At 50.2% G+C, this 26,994-nt stretch overlaps 1 protein-coding gene across 4 annotated transcripts in view; it reads right to left on the bottom strand.

Moving 5' to 3' along the window:
- The window catches only part of SLC9A3 (solute carrier family 9 member A3), a 1,201,500-nt gene that overhangs the window by 979,984 nt on the left and 194,522 nt on the right, over positions 1-26,994 (bottom strand). For all 4 annotated transcript variants that reach the window (XM_086965314.1, XM_086965316.1, XM_086965315.1 and 1 more), the window contains one exon: positions 7,390-7,692. In XM_086965314.1, the coding sequence (XP_086821440.1) occupies positions 7,390-7,692 (303 nt within the window). The remainder of the gene's footprint in view (positions 1-7,389; positions 7,693-26,994) is intronic.

Raw genomic sequence — 26,994 nt, 5'->3', positions numbered from 1 at the left:
AGCAAAGCTGAGACCCGTGGCGGACACGAGCGATGTGGGACCGGACATCCTGGACTACCTGCTTTTTGCTACCTGTGCAGCTTCTGAGGTACCCTCGAAGTTTTGCATTGGGGTTTGAGAAGCCCCAGACCCGAGCAGCATTTGCACTGAAGCTCAGCCCTCCACACTCCACGAGGGCCGCGTGGAGCCTGCGCCTGCATTTCAGCTCAATGCATCTTTGTGGTTGCTAGCCCATTGGCTAGTAAGCCCTCTGAAAACATCTTTGTAAAACTACACCACTTGCCTGGTTGATCCGCGCTTGCTCCAGCTTCCCTGCGAAGGAGAAGCTCCCCAGACCTTGCTGGTCTGAACTGAAGCCAATCTTCTTATTCTGCGTGGATTGCATTCGCCAAGGTTTGTTGGGTCCAATCCGGATACCGACACCGCCAACAGCTAGATCCATTGTTTTACAGCTCGACTCCAGCTCCTGGTTATCGTCGCTACCCCCTGGTCCTCGTGGATGCAGAGACAAGCTTCACCTCTTCACCTGATTGCATCTCAACATCGCCTGGTTTCTTCCTGGTCCCTTACTGATCAGTGGCTTGTGATCCAGATTCTGTCCCCTCTGCTTTCAGGTTCTTCTCGACTCCGATCCACCCTTGGATCCACCCGGACACTTTTCTCCTGGTCGCCTGCAGCACTTTCTTGCAGATCTCCATAGGAAACAGCGACGAAACCCGACACGAAAGAACACCTATGCACCGGGCTTCCTTGGGTAAGGTAACTCGAGTACTCCGGTGCTCCCGTGGGTATTAACTATCCAAGTGTCCTAGTTCAACAGGGTTTTCCCATAGTCCATCCGAAAGTGTCCAAAATCTACTAATTCGTAACTCTACATTCCCATTGAAACTCCATGGTAACCTGCGTGTGTGTTTAGACACTGCACACGCTTCCGGTGGGCCTCCTACTTCCAATCTCTTGGTTGTTCAGCGTAGCCCCAGCGATTTCCTAGGCCCTAGGCCTATTCACCTTTCCTGGAGTGGTTCTTATACCACTTATTTAGTATATGGTTCGTGAGGCCCCTAGGGCAGAATTGTATTTGTGCAACTTATAGTATACTTATTGAGTAAATTGTGCTGTATCTCGAACTCTGACCTCATAAAGAGTGCAGAGGGGTTGTGTTAGTAATAAATACATATATATTTGATATATACCTTGTGTGGTATCCTTTTATTTGGTATTCAAGGGATTGAGAGCCAGATGTAGGTGGCCCTATACCGGTTGGTAACGGCGTAAATTACCGAATTTCGGCCGTTACCGACCGATATTGGGTTTTTGAGACGTGGGTGGCATTTTTTAAGATTTCAGTATTTTACCGAATTGGTAATTTAAGGATTCGGTAAAATACCGAATTCTTAACATACCGATTCGGTAAATTACCGAATCCAGGATGTAGGAAGCACTCAAGTTAGTGCATTCCTCAGTTAAGGATTCGTTATTTACCACCAACTAGAAGTTGGTGGTAAATAATGAAAACCTTTGAAAAAGCATTTATTTTGCTTTTCCAACAGTGCCATGTTGCAGACATACATGCCCCGAGGGCATGTATGTCTGCAACATGTGCACCCATGCACAATTGAGGGGTGCAACAGGATGTCAGTGACACCCTGCCACCCTTCAATGTTTCCCCCAATTACCGAATCGGTATTTACCGATATGGTAATTGACATTCATTCCTATGGGCCTCCAGGCCCATAGGAATGAATGGCAATTACCGAATCGGTAAATACCGATTCGGTAATTACCGAAACTTACTGATTCTGTAATTTTTTAGGAAAAATTACCTACATCCCATTTGCCTGTTCTTAAATACCGAATCGGTATGATTCGGTATTTCAGAATCGGTAATCTGGGATTACCTACATCTGGCCCTGAATATGGTAAAACAGCTGGCTTCACATGCTCTCTGAAGTTTTAGCCTAAGATTGCTTTGTCCATGGTACCACTAGGATAGCTGGTCTATAAGGTTGACTTTATAACCATCACCATAAGGGTTGTTTGGACCCCACTAGAATAGTGGTACAAAAGGGGGCTGATGGACGGAGCATCTGAATCAATCAAACACTCACACCCAGTCAAAAGATCTGGGTTTAATCCATCACCGTTCTTTAGCCCACTCTGCCACCCCAGTTCAGACATGGCCATATGCAAATCAGTCTGACCCTGTGCCTCATGGGAACAGTCCAGCCCGTACTGCCAAGCCATGTCTTTCCAGGACCGGAAACAAGCCTCCGAGGACCGGTTTCTGACATTCCAGCCGTCTTCAGCCCGGCTTGCTTGAATCCAGTGGCAAAGTGAGCGAGGGATTCACGTCTGAGCCTACCCTGCCACACTTATGGCGGCCAAAAGCGGTACAAAAGGGGGTGGTGATGGACGGAGCATCTGAATCAATCAAACACTCACACCCAGTCAAAAGATCTGGGTTTAACCCATCACCGTTCTTTAGCCCACTCTGCCACCCCAAATCAGACATGGCCATATGCAAATCAGTCTGACCCTGTGCCTCATGGGAACAGTCCAGCCCGAACTGCCAAGCCATGTCTTCCCTGGACCGGAAACAAGCCTCCGAGGACAGGTTTCTGGTATTTCAACCGTCTTCAGCCCGGCTTGCTTGAATCCAGTGGCAAAGTGGGCTAGGGACTCACGTCTGAGCATACCCTGCCACACTTATGGCGGCCAAAAGCGGTACAAAAGGGGGTGGTGATGGACGGAGCATCTGAATCAATCAAACACTCACACCCAGTCAAAAGATCTGGGTTTAATCCATCACCGTTCTTTAGCCCACTCTACCACCCCAGTTCAGACATGGCCATATGCAAATCAGTCTGACCCTGTGCCTCATGGGAACAGTCCAGCCCGAACTGCCAAGCCATGTCTTCCCTGGACCGGAAACAAGCCTCCGAGGACCGGTTTCTGGCATTCCAGCCGTCTTCAGCCCAGCTTGCCGAGAGGAATAATGCCTGAGAATATAGCGGCAGCATGTCCAGCAACCTGTTATAACTTTCCCTACTGATGACTGAGAAATCAAGAAACACGTGTCTAGGGATACACTTTGATAATGGTAATAAACCAAGAACTTTAATAATTTTGAACAGTGCAAGACTTCGTACTTCATCGACCATGATGCCTAGAGGTAACGACGCTGGGACGTGTTCTACAGTGTGCGCTCCCACCTCCCTTTTGACTGTTTAAATGGCTCCCTCGAGCCGCTGGAGCTGACGAGCTCGGCAGTGCCTGTGTGCCGAGCGGGGAATAATGCCTGATAATATAGCGGCAGCATGTCCAGCAACCTGTTATAACTTTCCCTACTGATGACTGAGGAATCAAGAAACACATGTCTAGGGATACGCTTTGATAATGGTAATAAACCAAGAACTTTAATAATTTTGAACAGTGCAAGACTTCGTACTACATCGACCATGATGCCTAAAGGTAACGACGCAGGGACGTGTTCTACAGTGTGCGCTCCCACCCCCCTTTTGACTGTTTAAATGGCTCCCTCGAGCCCCTGGAGCTGACGAGCTCGGGAGTGCCTGTGTGCCAAGAGAGGAACAATGCCTGAGAATATAGCAGCAGCATGTCCAGCAACCTGTTATAACTTTCCCTACTGATGACTGAGGAATCAAGGAACACGTGTCTAGGGATACGCTTTGATAATGGTAATAAACCAAGAACTTTAATAATTTTGAACAGTGCAAGACTTCATACTACATTGACCATGATGCCTAGAGGTAACGACGCTGGGACGTGTTCTACAGTGTGCGCTCCCACCCCCCTTTTGACTGTTTAAATGGCTACCTCGAGCCGCTGGAGATGACGAGCTCGGGAGTGCCTGTGTGGGGCGAGAGAGGAAAAATGTCTGAGAATATAGCGGCAGCATGTCCAGCAACCTGTTATAACTTTCCCTACTGATGACTGAGGAATCAAGAAACACTTGTCTAGGGATACGGTTTGATAATGGTAATAAAGCAAGAACTTTAATAATTTTGAACAGTGCAAGACTTCGTACTACATCGACCATGATGCCTAGAGGTAACGACGCTGGGACGTGTTCTACAGTGTGCGCTCCCACCCCCTTTTGACTGTTTAAATGACTCCCTCAAGCCGCTGGAGCTGACGAGCTCGGGAGTGCCTGTGTGCCAAGAGAGGAATAATGCCTGAGAATATAGCGGCAGCATGTCCAGCAACCTGTTATAACTTTCCCTACTGATGACTGAGGAATCAAGAAACACGTGTCTAGGGAAACGCTTTGATAATGGTAATAAACCAAGAACTTTAATAATTTTGAACAGTGCAAGACTTCGTGGAGAAGTGTGGCTCAGGGGTTAGAGGCGGCAGACCCGGAAGCTGAGATCGGCCCTGGACCAGGGTTCAATTCCCCGCCTCGGCGGGTCTTGGGCTAAAAATTCCACGGACTCGATAATTCTCGCTCCGGTGCCTTCTCGACTCACGGGTTCACACTCTGCGACTCTGGGCAATAGCTTGCTTAATCTCCACAACGGCCCCTCACGGCGGGATGCCTGGCTTTCACCTTGTGGATACCCTGCCGGGGCTATCTCACAGGGGAATACCAGGACGGGTTCCCTAAGCAAGCGCCGGGACACCCACTGCGGGTAGCTGTGCGCTATATAAGCTCAAATACATTTACATTTACATTTACCACATCGACCATGATGCCTAGAGGTAACGACGCTGGGACGTGTTCTACAGTCCCACCCCCCTTTTGACCAAAAGTACAACTACTCTGACCTGCTGCAGGCAGCTTGTAGGGATTTCCGAAATTGGCAGATTGGGGAACTTTAATACTTAGGCCACATAGTGGTGCTGAAGATGACCCTACTATCGAAAATATTATATACCATGCAGGTGTGCTCCCCCTACAATCACCCCGGGTATTCTCTCTGTAATACCACAGTTCATAGAAAGGTTCATCTGGAAGGGAAAGAAAGCCCATATGCCGAAGCTTAAACCATATGTCCCCACATCTGAGTGAGGCCTGGGGATTCCCTCCCTCAAAAACATCTATAGAGCTACCCAACTGCACTACTTGGTAGAATGGCATCACAAGACCTCTGAGAAGCAATGGTGCTTTATGGACCAATCATTGCTTGGAATTCATGTGTGGAAGACTCCCTGACTGCCCAAAAGCCACATATCATGGGAGCATATAGCTCCCAAGTGATGCAGACCAATATGATGGCCAGGGACGATGCAGCCCTCTCACTGGGCCTGAAATCCATACTCTACCCAATGACTCCTATATGAGGCAACCAGAGTTTCCGTCAGCCAGGGATGGCAGTGACCTCCTGGCCTGGCAGCTCATGAACTGCAAGCGTTTAGGGGACCTTTACGATCAGCATGGTTCACAGTCCTCTGAAAAATTACAGAGGGACTACAGCCTGCCAGGGAGGAAAATCTGCACTACATGCATATACTCCACTGGGCGACAAAATCTGAGATAAAAGAGCCAGCAGCCCAACCACTAACTACCTTTGAGAATTGGATGATAACCAAATCTGATGTCAAACATTAATTCTTGAACCTCTACAAACTACTACTAAAAGAGACACCATATTTGCGTGCAGCTGCCCAAAAGAGATGGGAGAAAGAGTTAGAACACCCACAAACAGACAAGGAATGGGGGTATATGTTTTACCGCACATACGTGACTGCAACCACTGCTGCGAGAAGGAAAGCCATGATTGAGGTAACACATTACTAGTACTATATGCCTGCTTGGATCCATATTTGGTACCCAAATAAATCCCTAGGGTGCTGGAGGGGCTACAAATCGCCCAGCATCCTTACACATCTCCTATGGAACTGCCTAAAGCGTCTGCCTTATTGGTCAGCAGTACTCAGGAGCATCAACACAATATTTCCCACAGAAACCGCCCCTTTCCCAGCTTACATCCTATCGGGACTACCCAGTGCATTTACATTTCCACTACGCTTGCCCTGAGGAAGAGCGATGGCCTTGCCCCAGCCTAGGCCAGGCAGGCTATTTTTGCACTGTGTGGCAGAGATACAGTTTCAGATTATGGGGCATGGCTACATCGTCTTTCGAACCTACTGGGGCTGGATAGGGATTCAGCAACACTAGAGTCAAAAGAGGCTTCATTTGACATAGCATGGGGGCCATGTATCGATTTTCTTTAACAAGAATACAGAGAACTCACACGCCCCAGATACTTAAGAGTTCTCTGTCTCACCACCAGGGACACCACTGCATAGACCAAACTACTACTTTTGAGAGCAGTAGTAGGCACATGGGGCTTATAAGATGTACTTTGCCAGGCCACCCTGAACTGGGTCATGAACCTTTGTACACTGTAAACGATGGAAAGCGGTGTGCAAGGGAATGTTTGGAGGGTAGGGGGAAGTTTAGGACCCCTGTTTGGGAGAGGGGCTGTTTCTGTATTTGTTTATTTTCCTTAAAACGCCACCATGCTCATCATGTCCACTGGTCATTGCATGAAGGTGGCCCTTCAGGTTTACACCTAAAATGCCAACGATGCTGATTTCCCTCCTACAAAGATGATTATTAACCCTTTACGACTGTGGAAGTCTGGCCTCCCTGGAACACCAAACAGAAAGCAGCACATTAAGGCCATGATTTACTAATGCTTTGTTCTGGGTTTGCATTACTTTTCTAATGCAAATCCTAAGCAAAGTGTTATGCTGGGATTTACTATCCAAAGTAAATCAGTATTTGCATTCTATAGTTCCTCAAAGTAACGCACAATTGTCCTATGCACTACTTTGTGTTACCTTGATTCAAAGTGGCATTCCATGGGTGGTACAAATGCATCCCCATGCAGCCACCGATGGGTTCTGATGCAAATGCCTTTCTACAAACATTCATAGACATGGATTTGTGCCAAAATCTTATGCCTCCTTGAGGCAGTAGTAGGGAAGAGAAATATTTTAAGTTCTCATCTTTTGCCCTTCTGTGTATGCACTCTGCATTGTACAGCACACATCCAAAGCAGGAGAAGTGTTAAAGGATAGTTTGGGTACTGGAATGATCCCCTTTCAGTATAAAAACTATTTGTCATAGAATGCACACACTCTTGCACTGTAGTGCAAGGGTGTGTTTGCTGGTGCATGGCAGCCTAAAGCGCTCTAGTACAAGGAGAGAGGAAAATAGTGCCATATCTTCGTAGATATGGCGCTGTTCTGCTGTCTCACTATCACACAATACAGCAACTTTAGATGTTACAGTGCATTATGAGGCTTTTTTCCTAAATCTAGGCCTAAATATGAAATGCCTCACTTATGTTATACATAAATGCAAACTTAAAATAGTACTCATTGCAATAAATGATAACATGAAGAATGTTTTCTTACCCATTGCTCCTGTCAAGTAAACTCCATAGAGAGACAAGCCTGTTGTAGCAGCATTCCATACTGTTCCAACCACTGCATATAGAAGTATTGTGCCAAGGTTTCCAAAAAACAATCTGTTTGGCATGAAATATCCAGCATCTAACACAATGGGTGGCAGAAGGTAAAAGAAAAATACAGTAGGTGTTAAAGTGAAGGAGGCGATGTGGTCCGCTGCCCAAACAATGCCACCAAGGAGAATGCCAAGCACGATGAGCAGAGCACTTTCTGGAACGACCGATGTGACTTTGTGGGATAAGTGGAATACTGTAAAGGAGACAAAAACAGTTAAAATAATCAGAAAGCAAACTCCTTATATTTAATTTTGTCAGATTGTTAATAATTCTGCAGGAGCTGTTTTCAGTGAAGGCTGGTGCACGTAAGTGCTAATTTCTGTAAAACTTAAATGAAGCACTGTAATGTTTTTTTTCTCCATTTGTTGATATGGTAATACAGTTCGCCTCCTTGTTGTGTCATTGTTTAAAACTGAGAAATCTTAGTAAACAAATGTATAGTTCTGGAGTAGTTTGAGAGGTTTGTGTTCATTTGGGCTTATTCACAAAGGTACATTTATATGAGTAAATGTATTCACATGTAAATCGATTTCTGCATCCAGGTGTAAATCTATACTTTTGTTGTAGTCATCATTTTGGACCACAGATGTACACCTAAATGTAGACTTACTAAAGTGCACCCCCTCAGTTCAGGGGGTTGAGACATCTAAAACTGCATTCACATGTGTAAAGTTACTACTAGTAACTTTTCACATGTAGGTGGAGAACACTTTGACACTCATATACCCACTCACAGACCACTCAGACACTCATGCATCTACTCACAGACACACTGAGAGACTCACCCACCCACTCATAGACCCACTCAGAGATTCATGAACCCCCTTAGACCAAATGAGATACTCATGCACCCGCTCAGCCGACTCAGGGGTCATGCACCCACTCACAGACCCACTCAGGCACTCATGCATCTGCTCACACACCCAATAGGAAGCTCAAACACCCCCTCACTCACCCACTAAGAGACACACCCACTCAAAGACTGACTCAGACACTACCATACCCACTCACAGACCCACTCAGACACTCATGCACCCACTCATATACCCACTCAGATACTCATGCACCAACTCACAGACCCACTCACACACCCAGTCATAGACCCACTTGGATACTCATAAACTCATAGACTGACTAGAGACTCATGCACCCACTCACATACCCACTCAGAGACTCACACACACACACACTCACAGACCCAGTTAGAGACTTATGAATCCACTCATAGAACTACTCAGACTCATGCACCAGCTCACAGACCCACTCAAGCACTCATGCATCCACTCATGAACTCACTCAGAGACACACACACATACTCACAGACCTCCTCAGACACTCCCACACCATGTCACAGATCCCTCAGAATTGCATACACCAATTCATAGACCTACTCAGAGACTCGTGCACCAACTCACAGACCCACAAAGAGACTCACACACCTACTCACAGACCCAGATACACATGCACCCACCCACAAACCTACTCAGAGACTCACATACATACTCACAGACCCTCTCAGATGCTCACACAACCACTCAATGACCCACTCAGAGACTCATGCACCCACACACAGATCCACTCAGACTCATGCACCCACTCACAGACCCATTCAGAGACTCGTGCACCCACTCACAGACTGACTCAGAGACTCGTGAATCCACTCACAAACCTACTCAGAGATTCAAACACCCACTCATAGACCCAATTAGACACTCTCACACCCACTCACAGACACTCATGCACCTACTCACAGGCCCACTCAGAGACTCATGCACCCACTCACAGACCCACTCAGAGACTCATGTACACACTCACAGACTCACTAAGAGACTCACACACCCACTCACAGACCTATTCTGATGCACACACCAACTCACAGATATACTCAGACACTCACACACCCACTCACAGACCACTCCAGCACTTACAAACCCATTCATTAACTCACTCAGACCTCAAATACACACCTACTCACAGACCTACTCATACACTCATGCACCCACTCACAGACCCATTCAGACATGCATACACCAATTCATAGACGCACTCAGACTCACGCACCCACTCACAGACCCACCAAGAGACTCACACACCCAGATACACATGCACCCACCCAGAGACCCACTCACATATTCACTCAAGACCCTCTCAGACACACTCACCAACTCACAGATCCACTCAGAGACTCACACATCCACTCAAAGAAATACTCAGCCACTCACGCACTCACTCTGTCCCCTATTCAGAGACTCATCCATCCATTCACAGACCCTCTCAGACACTCATGAACCCTCTCGCAGACCCACTCAGAGACTCATGTACCATCTCACATACCCACTCATAGACTCATTCACTCACTCACGGACCCACTCATACACCCAAGCACCCACTCACAAACCCACTCAGATACTCATGCCTCTGCCAGTATCCAGATATGAGATCAAAGGTACTGAGATATATGCCTGCCTCTAATCTGTCAATTAGTTCATCTGCTCTAGGGATTGGGTATACATCAGTTTTTGTCACAGCCCTGAGGCCCATATAGTCCACATAAAACATAATTTCTTTTTCTGACCCTTGGAGTGAGGTTTGGTGACTAAGCCAGCTGGGGTAGCCCAGGGGCTTTCTGAGGGTTTAATGACACCCAGTTGCAGCATATTGCCTGCTTCAGCTTGGATGCGGTCTCTGACATTGTCAGACTGCCTGTAAATTTTGTTTTTGACAAGGAGGCTGTGAAAGTGTCCACATCAAGGGTACACCAGCAAGTCTGACCAGGGGTCAGTGAGAAGAGCTCAGCATTCTGACTTAGGACTTGCCGGCAGTCAGCCTGCTCTTGGTCATTAAAAGTGTTTGATAAGACTACTCCATCCACTGACCCATCTTTGGGATTGCTGGAGAGGAGATCAGGGAGAGGTTCACTCTCAGCTTCCTGTCCCTTATCTGTGACCAAGAGCACGGTCATATCATGAGTGGGCGTGGCTTGGCACCAATGTGAGGGGAAGCGGACCTCAGAGCTCTGTCCATGGCCTCTCCTCGTTCACAATAATCCTGCGGATCTAAGGAGGCCCTCTCCTATGAATCCGGGGGAGGAATATCTGGAGCAGAGAAGGATCATCTGCAATACATGAAAGACACCTCCATTGTGCAGACCGCCCGACAAGTTTGCCTGGTGTAGGAGAGTAGGGTCTGCTATCCTATGGTCACCCCATTTTTTTTGCTTTTTGCTTCACTGGTTTTCGACTTACTGAGGCTGTGGGCCTGCTAATCAGACCCCCAGCCTGCTGTCCTCTCTCTAAATTCATAATACATGTGCTATAGGTACATACCACAATTGGAAATGGACTCCTTGTCAGCCCCTGTACCATGCACTATAGGTGCTCAGGGCATAGGTGCACCAAGGCCTACTAGGGGCTGCAGCACATCTTTTGCCACCCCTGGCTGGTTCTTAAATTGACACAACTGGCTGATCACTCAGCTGGGGCAAGTTGGTGTAATCACCCCTTGCTTAGATATAGTATACCTATATCTGGACACATATGAACCTGTGAGTCACTCCTATGGAAGGCCTTTTCAATCCTGAAGGCAGAGTGCGTGGTTTGATGTGAGATGGAGCTCTAGCATGAGCTGAGCCTGTCTGCAGCTGTCGGGAACCACTCCCTAAGCTGTTCCGGGATAATACCATACCATATACTATTAAGTGCCTTATAATCCTTGCGGTTATATAGCAACTTTGGTTTGGCTTTATCAAAACATGTCGTGTAAGGTGTCATACGAATTGGAATACTACCCCCTCGCCAGTTCTGGCGATGGGGGTAGCATTCCATCCCTCTAGAGCAGAGGTCTTCAAACTTTTTGATGCCGAGACCCCCCTGTAAAACCTTTATAGGCGTAAGGACCCCTTTCCGAAAAAAGTTTCTAGAAACTGGTACTCCTCATCATCAACTTTTGACAACCATAAATGCACATGTTATACCCCATCACATCCATCCATCATCATTCATCCACCCACACTTTCACACATCCATCCATCTATCCTTCATCCATCTACCCTTTCATCCTTCCATCCATACTTCATCCATCCACCCTTTCATCCATACATCCATACTTCATCCATCCATCCACCCATCATTCATCCCCCACCTTTCCACACATCCATCCATCATTCATCCATGCAACCTTTTATCCATCCATACATCCATCCACCCTTTCATCCATCCATCCATCATCCATCCACCCATTCATCCTTCCATCCATACATCCAGCCTTCATCCGTCCACCCTTTCATCCTTCCATCCATACATCCATCCACCCTTTCATCCATCCATCCATCCTTCATCCACCCACCCTTTTATCCATCCATCCACCTATCATTCATCTCCCCACCTTTTCACACATCCATCCATGCATCATTCATGCAACCTTTTTATCCATCCATACATCCATTCTTCATCCACCCACCCTTTCATCCTTCCATCCATACATCCATCCTTCATCCATCCACCCTTTCATCCTTCCATCCATGCATCCATCCACCCTTTCATCCATACATCCATCCATCCTTCATCCACCCACCCTTTCATCCATCCACCCACCTATCATTCATCTCCCCACCTTTTCACACATCCATCCATGCAACCTTTTATCCATCCATACATCCATCCATCCATCCACCCTTTCATCCTTCCTTCCATCCATCCTTCATCCGTCCACTCTTTCATCCATACATCCATCCTTCATCCATCCATCCACCCTTCATCCATCAACTCCTTTCATATTTAATACAATTCAGATGGTCATCTATACCAAAAAACAGCTGTCTTATCTCAGTGTCAGCCTGTATATACCCTTTTGTTCTGTAAATTAGAAATGAATTTTTTTGTAAAAAAAAATGTTACACAAGTTTGGTATTTCAGTTTTGCAATGAATATGCATTACCTAAATTAATGACAGGAGTTTTTCGATCTCTGAAAAACTTAGCTGCGATCTGCCAGCTGCACATTTATCACTCCTCCCTACAAAATTGTTGCTGCTGGCTGGTAACATCGTGTCGCACAGTTGGGTCGTCTCCCGGGTTCCACAGTAAACGTCACACGAAGCGTTCTGCTGACCGTAAAAAGCCCGGGATCGGTAGAATGGACATTGTGCCCCTGTTCCTGAAACTTATGGGATCGGAGGGCAAGAGCTGCGAAGCGTTTTTTTACAGCAATCGGAAGTAAGTAATCTGTGGGGGTTTAGGAAGGCATACCAACACCCTCGACCATGACCCCTCTCCCCCCTTCAACACTCTAAGGGTCGGGTCAGACGGCACAGAAAGTCTGCATATGGCGCGGGGCTGAAAAGAAAAACAAAGATGCCGCCCTGCGTCATTCTGTCTATCTGGGGCCAATATGCGAATTGTGTGACTCCCCCAGCCACCCCACCTCGCCCCCCCCCTTGTGTATGTGAGGCTGGCTGAAACAGAGACACACCAAAGCCCACGCCTGAGTACTTCACATTACTTGTTAATGAGGCTTGGATGTTTTTTCACACCTCGGTGTGAATTAGGCCTCTGCGTGAGCACCCTCGATCAGCCCGACGCCACTAAGGCAAAGGAACTGCACGCTCTAACAGAATCTGGGACCCCCTTCCCAGGACTCCACGACCCCCCTGGGGGTCGCGCCCCACAGATTGAAGACCTCTGCTCTAGAGGGAGAAGACATGTTACTTTACTGAAACGCGGTTGATTTTAAAAGAGCCTCAGATCCACAAAATGGATGCCTCTGCCACAGACACGGGTCTGGCCTCCTGCTTCTGACCGAAACTCAGCAGATGGTGGCCTGGACAAAGGGTTTCCTGTCCCAGGGCGGTGTTACACCACCCCAGACAGGAGATAGTGGATTGTAGCAGGGAGGTTTGAAAGAAACCAGACACTGCCTGGGGAGCACAAGGCTGCCCCTTGCATAATCCGGCCAAACCGGTTCTGGGGCACACCAGCCCCTGTCCCAGTGCGGCCTGGATCAAAGGAAAGGGGTGTATCCACCCCCTTCCTGGGTCCCACCCATAGGAGGGGACCTAGCAGGTAATCCAGCCCACCAGATTCGAATAAGAGTTGGAGCAGTACCAATGCAACTCAGATTATCCTGACGAAACATAAGAAACAAAACTCTGGACCCTTTGACATCCTACTCAACGTAGAAGACTGAAGAATCTCCCTTGTGGTCAAGGAGTGACCACCCTGTGCAAACAGGCACCATCCAGCACCTCTACCCTTGCTTTGTTGCAGTTCCCAAAGGAACTCAAGCAACAGAGATCGACGAGATTAAGCTTGCCTGCCTTCCTCCAGCCCGATCTACAGTCCCTGCAGAGCTGAGACCCATGGAGGCAACGGGAAGCGTGGGGCACGCCATCTTGGAAAGGCCACGAGACGCTGACTGTGCAGCCCACGAGTGACCCTCGAAGCTGTACACCGGGGTTTGAGAAGCCCGAACCCTGAGCTACTCTTGCACCAAAGCTACCCCCTCCACACTCAACGAGTGCTGCGTGGGGCCCTTCTGCTTGTGTTGGCTTGACGCGTTGGCCCGGTCACTTGCCAGCTGGCTTGTGGCCCCCGTGCCAACGGAAACCTTAAACCGACTTGCTTTTCTAGTTGCTCCAGATTTGCACCAGCGCCTTTGAAAAGGAGCACCTGCTCTGACACTCCTGGTCCGAGTGAGAAGCAATCTCCCAGTTACGCGTGGATTGCTTTTGCCAAGTGTTGTTTGCTCCAATCTTGGAGCCGAAGGCGCTGACGGCGAGAACCTGCGTGGGACAGATTGTGACCTGCTCCTAGACGCCGCAGATGCCCCAGAGCCCACGTGACAGCGGAGAGAAGCTCCTCAACAACCATCTGATTGCGCCCGACATTGCCTGGTTCCGTCCTGGTTCCACCCTGGTCACTGCTGAGTGACCCAGACTCTGTCCCCTCTGCTTTCAGATACTTTAAGACTTTGATCCACCCTTGGATCACACCGGACACTTCTGCTTCCCATTGCCTGCAGCATCTTCAGCTCCAAGCACCAAGAGCCTGCGTGTCAAAACCCGACGCCACTTCGACCCTGTGCACCCGCTTCCTGTGGGTGAGGTAACATTGCAACGCCGGTGTTCCCACACTGGTACACACCTCTAGGGTCAGTGTCTTAAGTTTTGTTCCTCTAGGTTCAGCGGAAGTATCCTTAAACTAACTTTGTGTAACTTTTACGCACCATTGACATTGCATTGGTGCAAGCCGCACTTTACGTGCTGCACCCGAATCCCGCAGGCTTTTCCCGACTTCAGCATTGCTAGTCCAGACTGCTCCCAGCGATTCCCTAGGCCCTAGGCCTAACCACTGTTCGATTGGTATCTCTTATACCACTTTTTTAATATATGGTTTGAGTGGCCACCCGCCCTCATCCATAATTGTGCAACTTTGTATGTTATACTGTGCTTTTGATTTAACGCTTGTACCCCTTTGCTCATAAAGAGTACTGGGTATTATTTTAGAAATAAACACATATATTTTTATAATATATACTTGTGTGGTGTCCTTTCATTTGATATTACAGGATTGTATGTGGTAAAACAGCTCGCTTAACACGACCTCTTAAGTTAAGCCTTTAAGGCTGCTTAGTCCATGCTACCCCTAGGATAGCTTGTCTAACAAGGTTGACTTACAACCAGACACCATAAGGGATTGTTTGGACTGATACAAGGTGGTTCCAGAATTGGAAACATCATATATCAGGCCAGCTTCTCACATTGGTGCGCAGCGGTGTGGATTTGAGCTTGCTGTTGTTTTACCATTACAATCTTTTATCAAATTGAAAGATCACATCAAGTACCTTAGGTACATATAAATCAAAAGCTTAGCATATTAAGTTCTACTGAACTTAGTAGTTGTAGATTAAAGGGATTAGCACACCCTGACTACAACTCACTAGCAAGGTACAGTAGGAAAACACTTAGTGTAGGTAAGTGCACCACTTACACCTCACTAGCAGTCATGTCTGACTCAGGTGGAGCTTCAGGCTCTATCCCTGTGGAGGTTGACCCCACCAAGGCAACATCCAGCTATGACAAACTTAGCCACAAAGACTTGGGTGCCTTGTGCACTGCAAGGGGGCTAAAGAAGGGCAGAGCCCCTACCATTCCTTCCCTGATAGCCATCCTGGAAAAGGATGACTTAGAAACAGCCAAGACAGCTTCCTTGGTTGTAGGAGATGGAATAAACCACCCTGAAGATTAGATTACTCCAGAAGAAGAAGAGGAGGAGGAGGAGGAAGAGGGCTCGGAAATAGAGGAGCCTGAGAATCAGGATCAACAGGGTAACCAGGTTCTAGTTGCCAGGCTTAACCAGGCCAACTTATACCTACTGGGGAATGGAGAGGGCCAGCACCTCCCCAGGACCCAACACCTAATCCTCCCAGGCAACAGAAGGGTGAGATCTCCATCAGAGGACTCTCATGTTTCTAGTGTCTCACGAGGATGTCAAAGGGGAATGACTTCCCCCCAGAGGAAAGAGCATAGGGCCAGGATGAGGGCTGTCCAAATCCAAATAGAAAGGGAAGAGGTAGCCTTGGCTCAAGCTAAACTTGCTTTAGCAAGAGAACAAAAGTTGTGTGGCTTAGATGCCACTGGTGGCAGCAAAATTCCTAAAGAAAAAGACAGGAGCTATGATAATAGAAAACTGACAAAAATTGTGCCCCCCTACAAGGAAGGGGATGACATCCACAAATGGATGACTGCTCTTGAGAGAGTCCATGCTACCCCTAGGATAGCTTGTCTAACAAGGTTGACTTACAACCAGACACCATAAGGGATTGTTTGGACTGATACAAGGTGGTTCCAGAATTGGAAACATCATATATCAGGCCAACTTCTCACACCTGGCTTCCCAGGCCACTGCGAAATCAAGATGGCAGCGGGGCGTGGCTAAAGGCCATTTTGGAGCTTGGAACACTGACAGCGGGCTCCCCTCCCTCACAACAACAACAGAAGTGGTGGCGACAATACAGAGGTGAGGCATCTACATGCAGAAGGGGCAGAACTTTTTTTAAAAAAAAATCTTTATTTGGTTTAATAAAGAACAAAGAGAAATAACAGCGGCAATCCCGCGCATCGTCCCACGCAGGGGGCATAAGTATAGGCAGTTAGTAATGGTGCTGAGCAATAGCAGGCGGCCAACGGGCAGAATAGAAGGCCAGTGTCATTGGTTAAAAGGAGCAGATTTAGGCTTGTGCACAGTACCCAAGAGCCATTGAGTTAGATATGCAGCTGCCAGTAGAAGCCGCACATGCACACAGATTATCGTGTTAGGATCTGAAAGGCCTTATCACCCGTGTGGGTGCCTCAAACAAATAATTAACAAAAAAAACCCCACCCCACCCACCCCCCCTCAGTGGTGGCGACAACAACATTCAGCAATCATTCAACGTGGTTCCTCTATTAGATCTGAAATAAATGGAGCGCTCGTATGGAGGATGGGCAAACTGCAAATGGTAACCCCTTTGAAAGATAGCAGACCAAGGAGCCCCAGCGGAACTGGAAGTCTTTGAAGTTGCCCAGGAAGATGTCCGCCACTCGTTCCATGCTAAGTAGTTTCCACAGTCTTGCGTGCCATAGGGAAATCGCCGGAGCCTCCTGTTTTTTCCAGGCTGACGCCAGAGTGAGTTTGGCAGCTCCAAGACAGAGCCACAGGATTTGTTTATCCACTCGCGTCTGGTGTTCAAGAAGTGGGTCTCGAAGGCCCAGTAGAACACAGGCTATAGAATCCTCCACCGGGTAACCAAGGATGCCCTTAATATGGGAAAGGATCTCTTCCCAGTATGGTCGAATAATCGGGCAATCCCACTAAATGTGGCGGAAATCCCCAAGCAATCCACAGCCCCTCCAGCATCTATCAGAAGTAGACGGGAATATACAATGGAGCTTGGACGGGTACAAGTACCAGTCCATAAGCGTCTTAAGGTGGGCCTCTCTCAGATCCAACGAATGGTTGTGCAAAGCAATATCGCGCCACAATGCCGACCACTCCTTGTCAGAAATGTCCCGCCCCAGGAGCTCTTCCCACTGTCCCATATAACGGGGGCGGGGCGACACTGCCGAGGTAAGTAGTAATTGGTAAAGAAAGGATACACCCCCCTTCATAGCTGAAGTCCGGAGAATGAAAGCCTCAAAGGGTGAAGGAGGTCTCGTGGCTGCATCGAGGACCCCAGGAGAGGTGGCCCAGTGAATCATCTGGACATGGTGGAATCGCTCCCATGGAGGGACTTCATAGTCCCTCATACAGTTATCAAAGGTGAGTGGAGTATAGCCGTGGAACAGGTGGGTTAAAGCCCTACATCCTCCCTCCCTCCATACCCTGAAGGGGCCCTCCTGTAGCGCCGGTGGAAAATCCGGGTTAAAATGTATAGGTGTGAACGGAGACGGGAAGGTAGTCCAACGGTCATCAGCGGCCAACGTATCCCATACCTTTAGGGTGGTACTGGTGGGAGTGCTGATGTAGGCGTTCTGGGGCCTGTCTTTCTTGGGTTTCCAGATCAGGTCCCAAATAGATCTACCCGCCACATTCCTGTCCATGTGTAGTCAGTGTTTCTCCGATGTCTGTTGGGACCACTCCACCAACACTCGTAATTGTGCCGCTTTATAATACAAATGCATATCGGGAAGGCCCACTCCTCCCTCCCCCCGCGGCCGTCGCAAAGTTGCGACCCCCCTGCCAAATAAACCGGAGCCTCTGGGTCTTAAGGCGCCGAAAGAAGTCCACCTCCAGAGGAATGGGGAGCGCCTGAAAGAAATACAGGTATTTGGGGAGGAGGACCACCTTAAGGGCGTGAATTCTGCCCAACCATGATATGTATTTGGGTTTCCACCGATCCAAGTCTGCCCGGACTACACGATGGAGCTGGAGGCCCAGGCCAACTGGGTGAGAGGCCGCACTCGTTCCACCTCTGCAGGTGAAAGCGTGAGATTCAGAACATAAGATTTGTCGTAATTGATCTTGAAGTCGGCCACCTCGTCAAAGCGCGATAATACCTTCTGGACATGTGGCAGAGAGTGAGCCGGGTCCACAATAGAGAGCAGCACATCATCCGCAAATAGAGAAATTTTGTGCTGTTCCCCAGTAAAGGGAAGACTCCGTATATCCCTGTGCTCCCGCACCGCTAACGCCAATGGTTCAATGCTCAGGGCAAAGAGCAGGGGGGAAAGAGGACAGCCCTGCCTGGTGCCACGTGAGTGCAAGAAAAAGGCAGACAGATGGCCGTTTACCGAAACTCTAGAGCGGGGAGTGCTGTAGTTCGCTTTCACCATTGAGAGGAACTTATCTGAAAAGCCGAAAGCAGCTATAGTGTGGAACAGGAAGCCCCAGTTCACCCGGTCGAAAGCTTTTTCAGCGTCGAAGCCTACTAATAACGCTGGGATCTGGAATCTGTTAGCTTTCTCTATCAAGTGGACTACCCGCCTAGTGTTATCATGGGTCTGACGGCCCTTAATAAATCCAGATTGGTCCGGATGTATGAGTGGCGGCATCAGATCCTGAAGTCTACTAGCAACAATCGAGGAATACAGCTTGGCGTCGATATTGAGGAGGGCTATCGGGCGATACGAAGAGCACTGAGCGGGATCCTTCCCAGGTTTAGGTATAATTGAAATGACGGCCTCAGCCAGCGAGCCGGATGCTGCGCCGGATTCAGCCATATCATTAAAAAGGGAGACCAGAAAGTCGCACACCTCAGTGGCATACGTCTTGTAAAAGATGGCGGTATAGCCATCCGGCCCCGGAGCTTTATGGAGTTTCAGATTTTTAATGGCACCAAGCACTTCGTCGCGAGTGAATGGGGCAGTTAGCAGATCGTTCCACTCCTTTGAAACCTGCGGAATGGGCAGGTTCCGCAGATATTCCCGCTGGGCCTTGGAGTCGAGCGTGTCACCTGCATGGAGGTCCGAGTAGAAGCGGCCAAAGAGGCCAGCCTTGACCTCATCCCGATGCTGCAGCTCTCCCATCGCAACTTGAACCCCTCCTATGTAATCCCGTTCCTTTTTCTCTCTAAGTTGACGTGCCAGGTGTCTCCCCACCTTATTCCCTTGGGAATACGAAAGATGCCGCAGTCTCAACAAGGTGAATTCTGCTCTATTATTATAGTGGGCCCTCAGTTTCCCCCTAACCGCCGTCAAGGGGCGGAGGGTCAATCTAGATGGATTTAGTTTGTGTGCTTGCTCAAGGACTGCAAGTTCTTTTTCCAACTCCTCTTGTTCTTTCCGTCGCATCCTATTGAGGTTAGCGTTAAGAGCCAAGCAGGTGCCCCTGAGCGACGCCTTAAAGGCGTCCCAGGTAGTGGATATTGATGCATCGGACACAGGGTTGAGAGCAAAAAAATCCCTAATAGCCTTCCGTAAGTCCTTGCTTGAAGTATCGTCCCTAACAACTGCTGCCGGGAAGTACTACTTTCGAAGACCGTCACCTGGTGGCGACCAGCGAAGTCCGAGCACGAGTAGACTGTGGTCAGAGACTGACAGCGGGAATATGCTAGAGTCATGGACATCTCCCCTGAGGGCCTGACTAAGAAAGATGTGATCCAGGCGAGAGTAGGAGTTGTGCACATGGGAGAAAAAGGTGTAATCTCGGGACAGGGGGTGCATGGAACGCCAACCATCAATTAAGCCCAGGTCACCAAGAAGCCGCTGTGTCTCTGCAGAGAACAAACCTGCATCGGCCCTTTGGGGTCCAGAGCTATCCATCTCTCTACTCCACACTAAGTTAAAGTCCCCCAGCAGAAACAGGTGTCCCTCAACAAAGTCACCTATCTTCCGCAGCAGGCCCTGAAGAAAGCCATTTTGTCCCGCATTGGGAGCATACGCCACCACAAAAGTGCTCAGTCTACCATGGACCAGACCCTTCACCATCAGCCATCGGCCTTCTTTATCGCTGCGCACGTCCATAGGCTGAAAATGAAGTGCCGCCCGAAAGAGAAGAGCCACACCCCTGTGTTTCGTAGAAGCAGATGATCTATATATGAGGGGGAAATGCTTGTGCCGGAGGCGAAGTTCATCCCTGCGCGCCAAGGGAGTCTCCTGGAGACCCACGATATCAAGCTGGTGGTCATTCACATACTTCCACACCTTTTGACGTTTTTGCGGGGAATTCAGGCCTTTGACATTCCACGTCCCAATACTAAGAGGCATCATAAGACAACCACCTCACCATTGCTACTCCCGTACCACCCTGCCCCACTCCTCTACCTCCACCTTCGATGACCGTAGTCAACACGGCAGAAAGATAACATGCAAAGGTGTCCAAGAGTGAGAGGATATTGGCCATCCCATTTCTTATCAGACCCCCATCGTACCAGAGCCCCCCCATCCAACAACCCCAAACTCCATCCCCTCTCTCGGTTCTCCAGCAGGGACAAGGTCCTCCCATACAGCCACCCCATAGCCTCATAGTCAAAGAGCAATCACCTAGAATCCCAGAAGCCAAGCATAGACCGCTCTGAGGAACATCACGCAGATACCATAGAACAAAAAATGCAGTCATCCATCCATACCCATCGCCACCACAACCCTCCCCGCATCCCCCCTCCCCTTACCCCCACCGAACTCTTTTAATACCACCCCCCCAAAGAGCCCCAAGAACTGCTCTCAAAACAGTAGAGGAGTAGGAAGCAACTAGAAAGGAAAGAGAGAACAGAAAAAACAATGTACTTAATAGTTATAGTGCATAGAAGTCTGAAGATTCCTCCGGGGGATGAGGACGGGGCACCACATGGTGTGCCCCATAGGCCACGTACCGGGTTGTCTTCCCAAAAAGTACAAATTTACCCACGGTACCTGAAGGTATGCGTCCCTCCGGTGCCAGGCCGTCAACGCTCAGGGTTCAGGCCGCCCCGGAGCTAAGCTGTGTTGTCGTCACCTTCGCCAATGCAATAGGGGCCACCGCTGCCCCCATTCCCTGTGAGCTACTCAAGAGCTGAAGGAGAAGAGCCCTTCTTTCGCCGATCAAACTCCGTCTCAAGGCTCAAGCTGCCCCGGAGCTCTCTTGTGAAGATGACTCAGTTACAGAGGTGACAGTAGCAACCGCCACGCCCCTTTCCTGCAAACTGGTTGTACCATCGGGTATCCTCGAGTCTGCGTCCCGACCCACTCTATGCCAAGAAGAGGAGTGTCGTCTTCGCCTGGATGGGGAGCTCCCACCCCTGGGAGAAGGGACAGTGTCATCCAAGCCCAGAAGATCCCTGGCAGCCTGCAGAGAACGAACTTGAACCAGCCTGTTCTGCCATCTAAAGATAAGGCGGAAGGGATGCCCCCAGGAGTAGGACACACTTCGTTCCCGCAGGTAGGCGGTCACAGGGCGGAACTCACGTCTCTTCTGAAGCGTCGATGCCGCCAAATTCTGGTAAAGCTGGGGGTGGTGACCCCGGAACTGTACAGACGGAATGTCCCGGGCTTTCTGCAATATTCGTTCCTTAAGCTGGAAATCATGAATACAGACAAGGATATCGGGGGGAGGGCCCCCACCGCGCCTCGGCAATCCAACTCTGTGGAACCTGTCCATTTTGATCTCGCCAACGTCGTCCTCGCCCAGGATCTGCAAGAAGAGTGCCTCGACATAACCCTTCAGATCACCTGCTTCCCCGTCCCAGGGCACCGCTCGAATGTGGATGTTGTTCCGACGTGAGCGGTTCTCCAGATCTTCCGCGTGGGTTTGGAGGTCTAGGTTCTGCTCAGTGAGTCAGATCACATCTTGCTGCAGTTGATGTACATCACTGGCCACATTCAGGTCGTGGTCCTCCAGTGTAGCTACCCTTTCACCAATGCCATCCACATCTCTCCGCACTTCCTGCAGGTCTGAGGCCAGCTGGGAGCGCAGTTCAGTAATGTCTTCCTTGATGGAGGCAAAAAGTTCCAGCATGAATGCTTTAGTGGCCGGGGCCTCCCCGTCGTTTGATTTCGGGGAGGAGCTGGTACCGGGAGATGCCGCATGCTGGGATCCCCTCGGAGGTACATCCTTACCGGGCTTCTCCGGCTTATCCTTACGCGTCTTGTTAGACATGGCGTCGCTCCGCTCAGACCTTGTATTGCTCCGGCGCTTTCCCCTGCCAATGTACTAGGCCGGCGAGCACGGCCGGGCCCCCACCGAAGGAGCATGCCCACAGCAATGCCGGTCTACCTCTATACCACTACACCCCAGAGTGGGGTAGGCTGTTAGTCAGGAGTTGGGCTCTGTCCGGCAGGCCAGGGGAGTCCCAGGGGCGCCAAGACCAGGGCACAAAGGACGGGCGGGTTCGTCTCCCAGCCTCAGCTATTCCAGGGGCCCGGAGGCAATGTCACCTTGTAGCCCTCGCAATTGGGCTCCACGCTGCCGCCCGCTCTGCAGGGCTCCATCGCTCGCCTGCCTCCAGGTCCCGCTACTGCAAGTTACAGCGCCCCTTCGGCCACGAGGCGCGGGCACCCGGTGGGTTGGGCGCCAAAGTCGTGTCGCTCCGGGGTCTTTACAAGGCTAAGCTGGTGGGGGCGCCGGAGGGACGAAACAACACGTCTCACTCCATCGCCATCTTGGCCACGCCCCCGGGGCGGAACTTTTTAATCGCTACTGTGCGGAGCTCTTCCTTGTACGGAGCCGGGGATGGAGCACCGAAAATGGCAGCTGGCACTGGCAGGTGCGTACAGAATGCCTGAAGGACTGGGTGCCCGATCTATTGGGGGTACCTCCCTGCCACTGTACAGGATTACACATTGGCGGACTTATGAGCAGGCTAGCGGAGCCCGGTGGTGAGTTGCTCTGACTGGAACGGGAGCTAGACCTTTGAGGGGCCGCTAGCGGTGACGAATGTATGTGAAGCGCTATTGAGGACCATGGCCTCTGTTCCTCTAGGGCGTAGCGTTGCCGCAGCCTGGGGCAGCACAGCAGACACCTGGAATTGCAGCGGGTGCAGGAATCCCCCAGAATGGCGGCCGGTGCTGACAGGTGCTTAAAGGAGCACCGTGAGGAACTGTGTCTCTCAGTACCCTGGGGAGTTGCAAACCACCTGTAACGGAACCGAGACCTAGCGCAACACGGGAACCTGCGCCGGCAGGACGATTGATTGTGCGCAATTCTGGAGTGCGTTGACACTGCTGAAAAGGGAGATCCCCCCAGTAAGGTGGTGTTGAAGGAAGTTGGTGCTGGTGATGGGGCTGCTGCAAGGACTGTTGCGAGAAGGGGCCGTTGCTGAACTCGAGAGGCCAGTTCCACGCTAGCCGGTAAAAGGCTGCCTGGAAGATACGATGGGGCAGGTAAACAAGAAAAAAGGTTTTGCAGCCCTCCAGGTGGAAGGAGCGGGTCAACAGACAAACGACAAGGAAGATGTGACGGAGCATCCAAATTCGGCTGCCCCAGGGAACACTTTGTTGGCGGATATAATGCAGGCCATCACTTCATCAAGGGAGGCCCTTGAGATAAAAATCGATGCCTTAGGGGTGGACCTCACCCTACTCAAGGAGGACCACAGGAAACTAAAGGAGCATGTGAAAGTGACAGAGAAAACACTAGAGGAATTTCCGGAAGCAATAGTCTTCTTGCAGTGCTCCTTGAGGCTGTTGGGGGACAAAGTTCGGATTTTGGAGGCGAGAGAGGAGGACAGTGAAGGGCGCTCTCGCAGGAACAACCCCCGCATAGTGGGAGTTCAAAAACGTGCGGAAGGGGACGACGCTGTTCGATATATGGAAACGAAAACTATACCAACTTCACATACCGCATGCCATGCTCTTCCCGGCGCGCTTGAGGGTGGAAGACGATGCTAGAACACTCTTTTTCACCACTCTGCAAGAGGCATGGCAGTGGCTGGAGATGCACCAGGTGCAATCCAGGTAAAATTCTGCAATGAGCAACATGGGGAGGGAATCCCCCTGGCATGCAAGCTCACTGAGGGACCTTCCGTCATCATTTCGCCACCTCGAGAGGGACAGAGCAGTGCAAGCAGTTGCAGAGATTTGTTGTGGGAGGTCAGCCCGAATTCAGCGTCCACCCGATGTGAATTGGGTGGATCTGAGAACTCTCCACCTGGGAGCACAAATGGGGACACTGAATCTGAACTGCCAGAGGTCACTCCGTAGACGGCGGTTCTTCTTGGGTGAGCTGTGAGTCTTTGGATAAGTATGGTTCCTGGCGAGTTTGTGACACTTGTTCTTCACCACAGCGTTTGGGGTCACAGAGGCCATAATGTTGCCGGGCTTCAACTTGGGAGAGACCGGCCTATGCAGGCAGTATCGGAGATCAGCCAAAAGGAAGCTAGCCTGATCTCCACTGCGGCTGTCTTTGGCATGGGCAAACTTGAGACTTCTCCTACCAGCTGCACGAATGGGGATACTGAGCCTGGACTTCTTGAGGTCACACCCCAGATGATGGATCTACTCATGCGAGATGGGTGCATGAGGTTGGGTGGGCAAAGACTAAGCTGGCCCCTGGAACTGGCTTTTGAGAGTGCAGAACTCTGGGGGAGGAAGGACGATGGCACCAGACATGAGCTGTAGTTGGGGTCTCCCTTGTTTTGATATGAGTGGGGGGTGGCAGGGGGGGCTTTGGGTCCTATTGGGTCAGCACACACCTCACCACGTTTAGTGATCAGTTGATAGTTGCACTAGTTTGGATGGGAGCGAGTTCGATTGTACCTGTCCTGGGGAGTGGGAGTTGGGGAGTTCAAGGGGTTGACAGGGTTCTTATTGGGGTCAGGCATGCCACTGGGGGGGGCTCAGGATGGGAAGACGCTGAAAAAAGTGCCATGGAATCCACTGTAGGTATTAAATATATAACCTGGAACGTCAGGGGAATGCACACTATGTCATGTCACCATAGGATACACGCTTACCTTGGGAGGAGAGGGGTGCAGGTCACACTACTACAGTAGACGCACCTCACGAAACAAGAGGGGGTGGCTCTGCAGCGTAGATGGCGGGGGCAGGTGTTCTGCACAGCTTATTCGGCCTTTGCAAGGGGAACTTTGATTTGGATTTGTGCGGGGGTCCGATTGGACAGCTGGTTGATCCAGACAGAAGGTATGTGGTGGTTGCGGGGCGACTTGACAGTAGGGACATTGTGTTGGGCAGCATCTATGCCCCCAACATAGATCAAGCTGCATTTTTTGTGCATCTCTCGGGCAGCTGGTGACTATGTTGACGGGGTCTGTATTGCCGGAGGGAGACTTCAACTGTATTGCGGACATTGACCTAGACTGCTCGCATCCACAATCTGGAGCACTACTGGCATGGCTGGCCAATCCAGTGAGGAGGGGGACGTCGATATTGGAGCTGAGGAACCTAGGTGGTGATGCAGTGTACACTCAGTGTGCCATTAATGAGCAATTTCTGCAGTACTACACAGGGCTCTACCAGAGAAAGCTTGCCCCAGGACTCCACAGAGATATGGATTTCCTGACCGCTGTGGACCTCCCCATGATTGAGGATGAGGCAGAGGAGGCACTTGGCAGGGATTTGAGGTAGGGGAAGTCCGTAGAGCGATCAAGCACATGGCTAGGAGCAAGACGCCGGGGACCGATGGGCTTCCAGTGGAATTTTATTCTGCATATGCAGACACCCTGGCCCCGCGCTGGGTCGCCCTATATAATAGTGCGAGGCAGGAGGGCTTCCTCCTGGCATCTACGCGAGAGGCAATAATTGTCTCCCTCTGAAACCGGGGAAACCGGCGTGGGATCGGACCTCCTATAGGCCATTGGCCATGCTAAACTTGGACTACAAGATATTGAGCCGTGTGTTGGCTAGTAAATTGTTGACTCATATGCCGACCTTAATTCACGTGGACGAGGCTGGATTTATTCAGTCTCGGAACACAGCGAGGAATGTTCGGAAACTTCTGCGCATTCTAGGGACATATACAGGGAGGATGCCTGTATTTTTACGGTCGACATTGAGAAGGCTTTTGATAGCCTAGAATGGCCGTATCTTTTTAATGTCCTGAGGGTGTCTGGGGGACCGATTTGTAGAGTGGACGGCGATCTTGTACAATAATTCCACTGCCAGGGTCAGGACGGGGGGATTGATTTCTGCTACCTGTCAGGTGGAAAGGGGTACGAGGCAGGGGTGCCCCCTGTCCCCTCTGTTATTTGCCCTGGCAATGGAGCCCATGGCTGTCCATGGCAGGACAGGTAGACACTATCAGGGGCTGCTAGTAGAGGGCCAGGTTATGCAGATGATCTGCTTTTGTTCTTAGCCATTTCTGGTGTTGCGCTTCGGGGAGCTAAGGATTTGTTAGCCACACTGGGGAGGGTTGCAGGGCTCTGCGTCAACTGGACCAAATCGTGCCTGTTCCCTGCCAGTCCTTGCAGAGTCGGTATGCAGTGTGGAAGGGGTTCCATGGGGGCCCAGCTATTTGCCGTATTTGGGGACCCAGATCTACCACGACCCCGTGGAACTCCTGGGGGTAATATAGGATGGGCGGTGTGCAGCGTTAAGAGCTGCTTTGAATTTTGGGGAACACTCCCGCTGCCTGTGGCAAGTAGGATTACAC

The sequence above is a fragment of the Lissotriton vulgaris genome, chromosome 4_1 (assembly GCF_964263255.1).
Source record: "Lissotriton vulgaris chromosome 4_1, aLisVul1.2, whole genome shotgun sequence".
In the NCBI taxonomy this organism is placed as follows: domain Eukaryota; kingdom Metazoa; phylum Chordata; class Amphibia; order Caudata; family Salamandridae; genus Lissotriton; species Lissotriton vulgaris.
The sequence above is the reverse complement of the archived record's forward strand: the minus strand, read 5'-3'. Positions and strand labels throughout refer to the sequence as shown.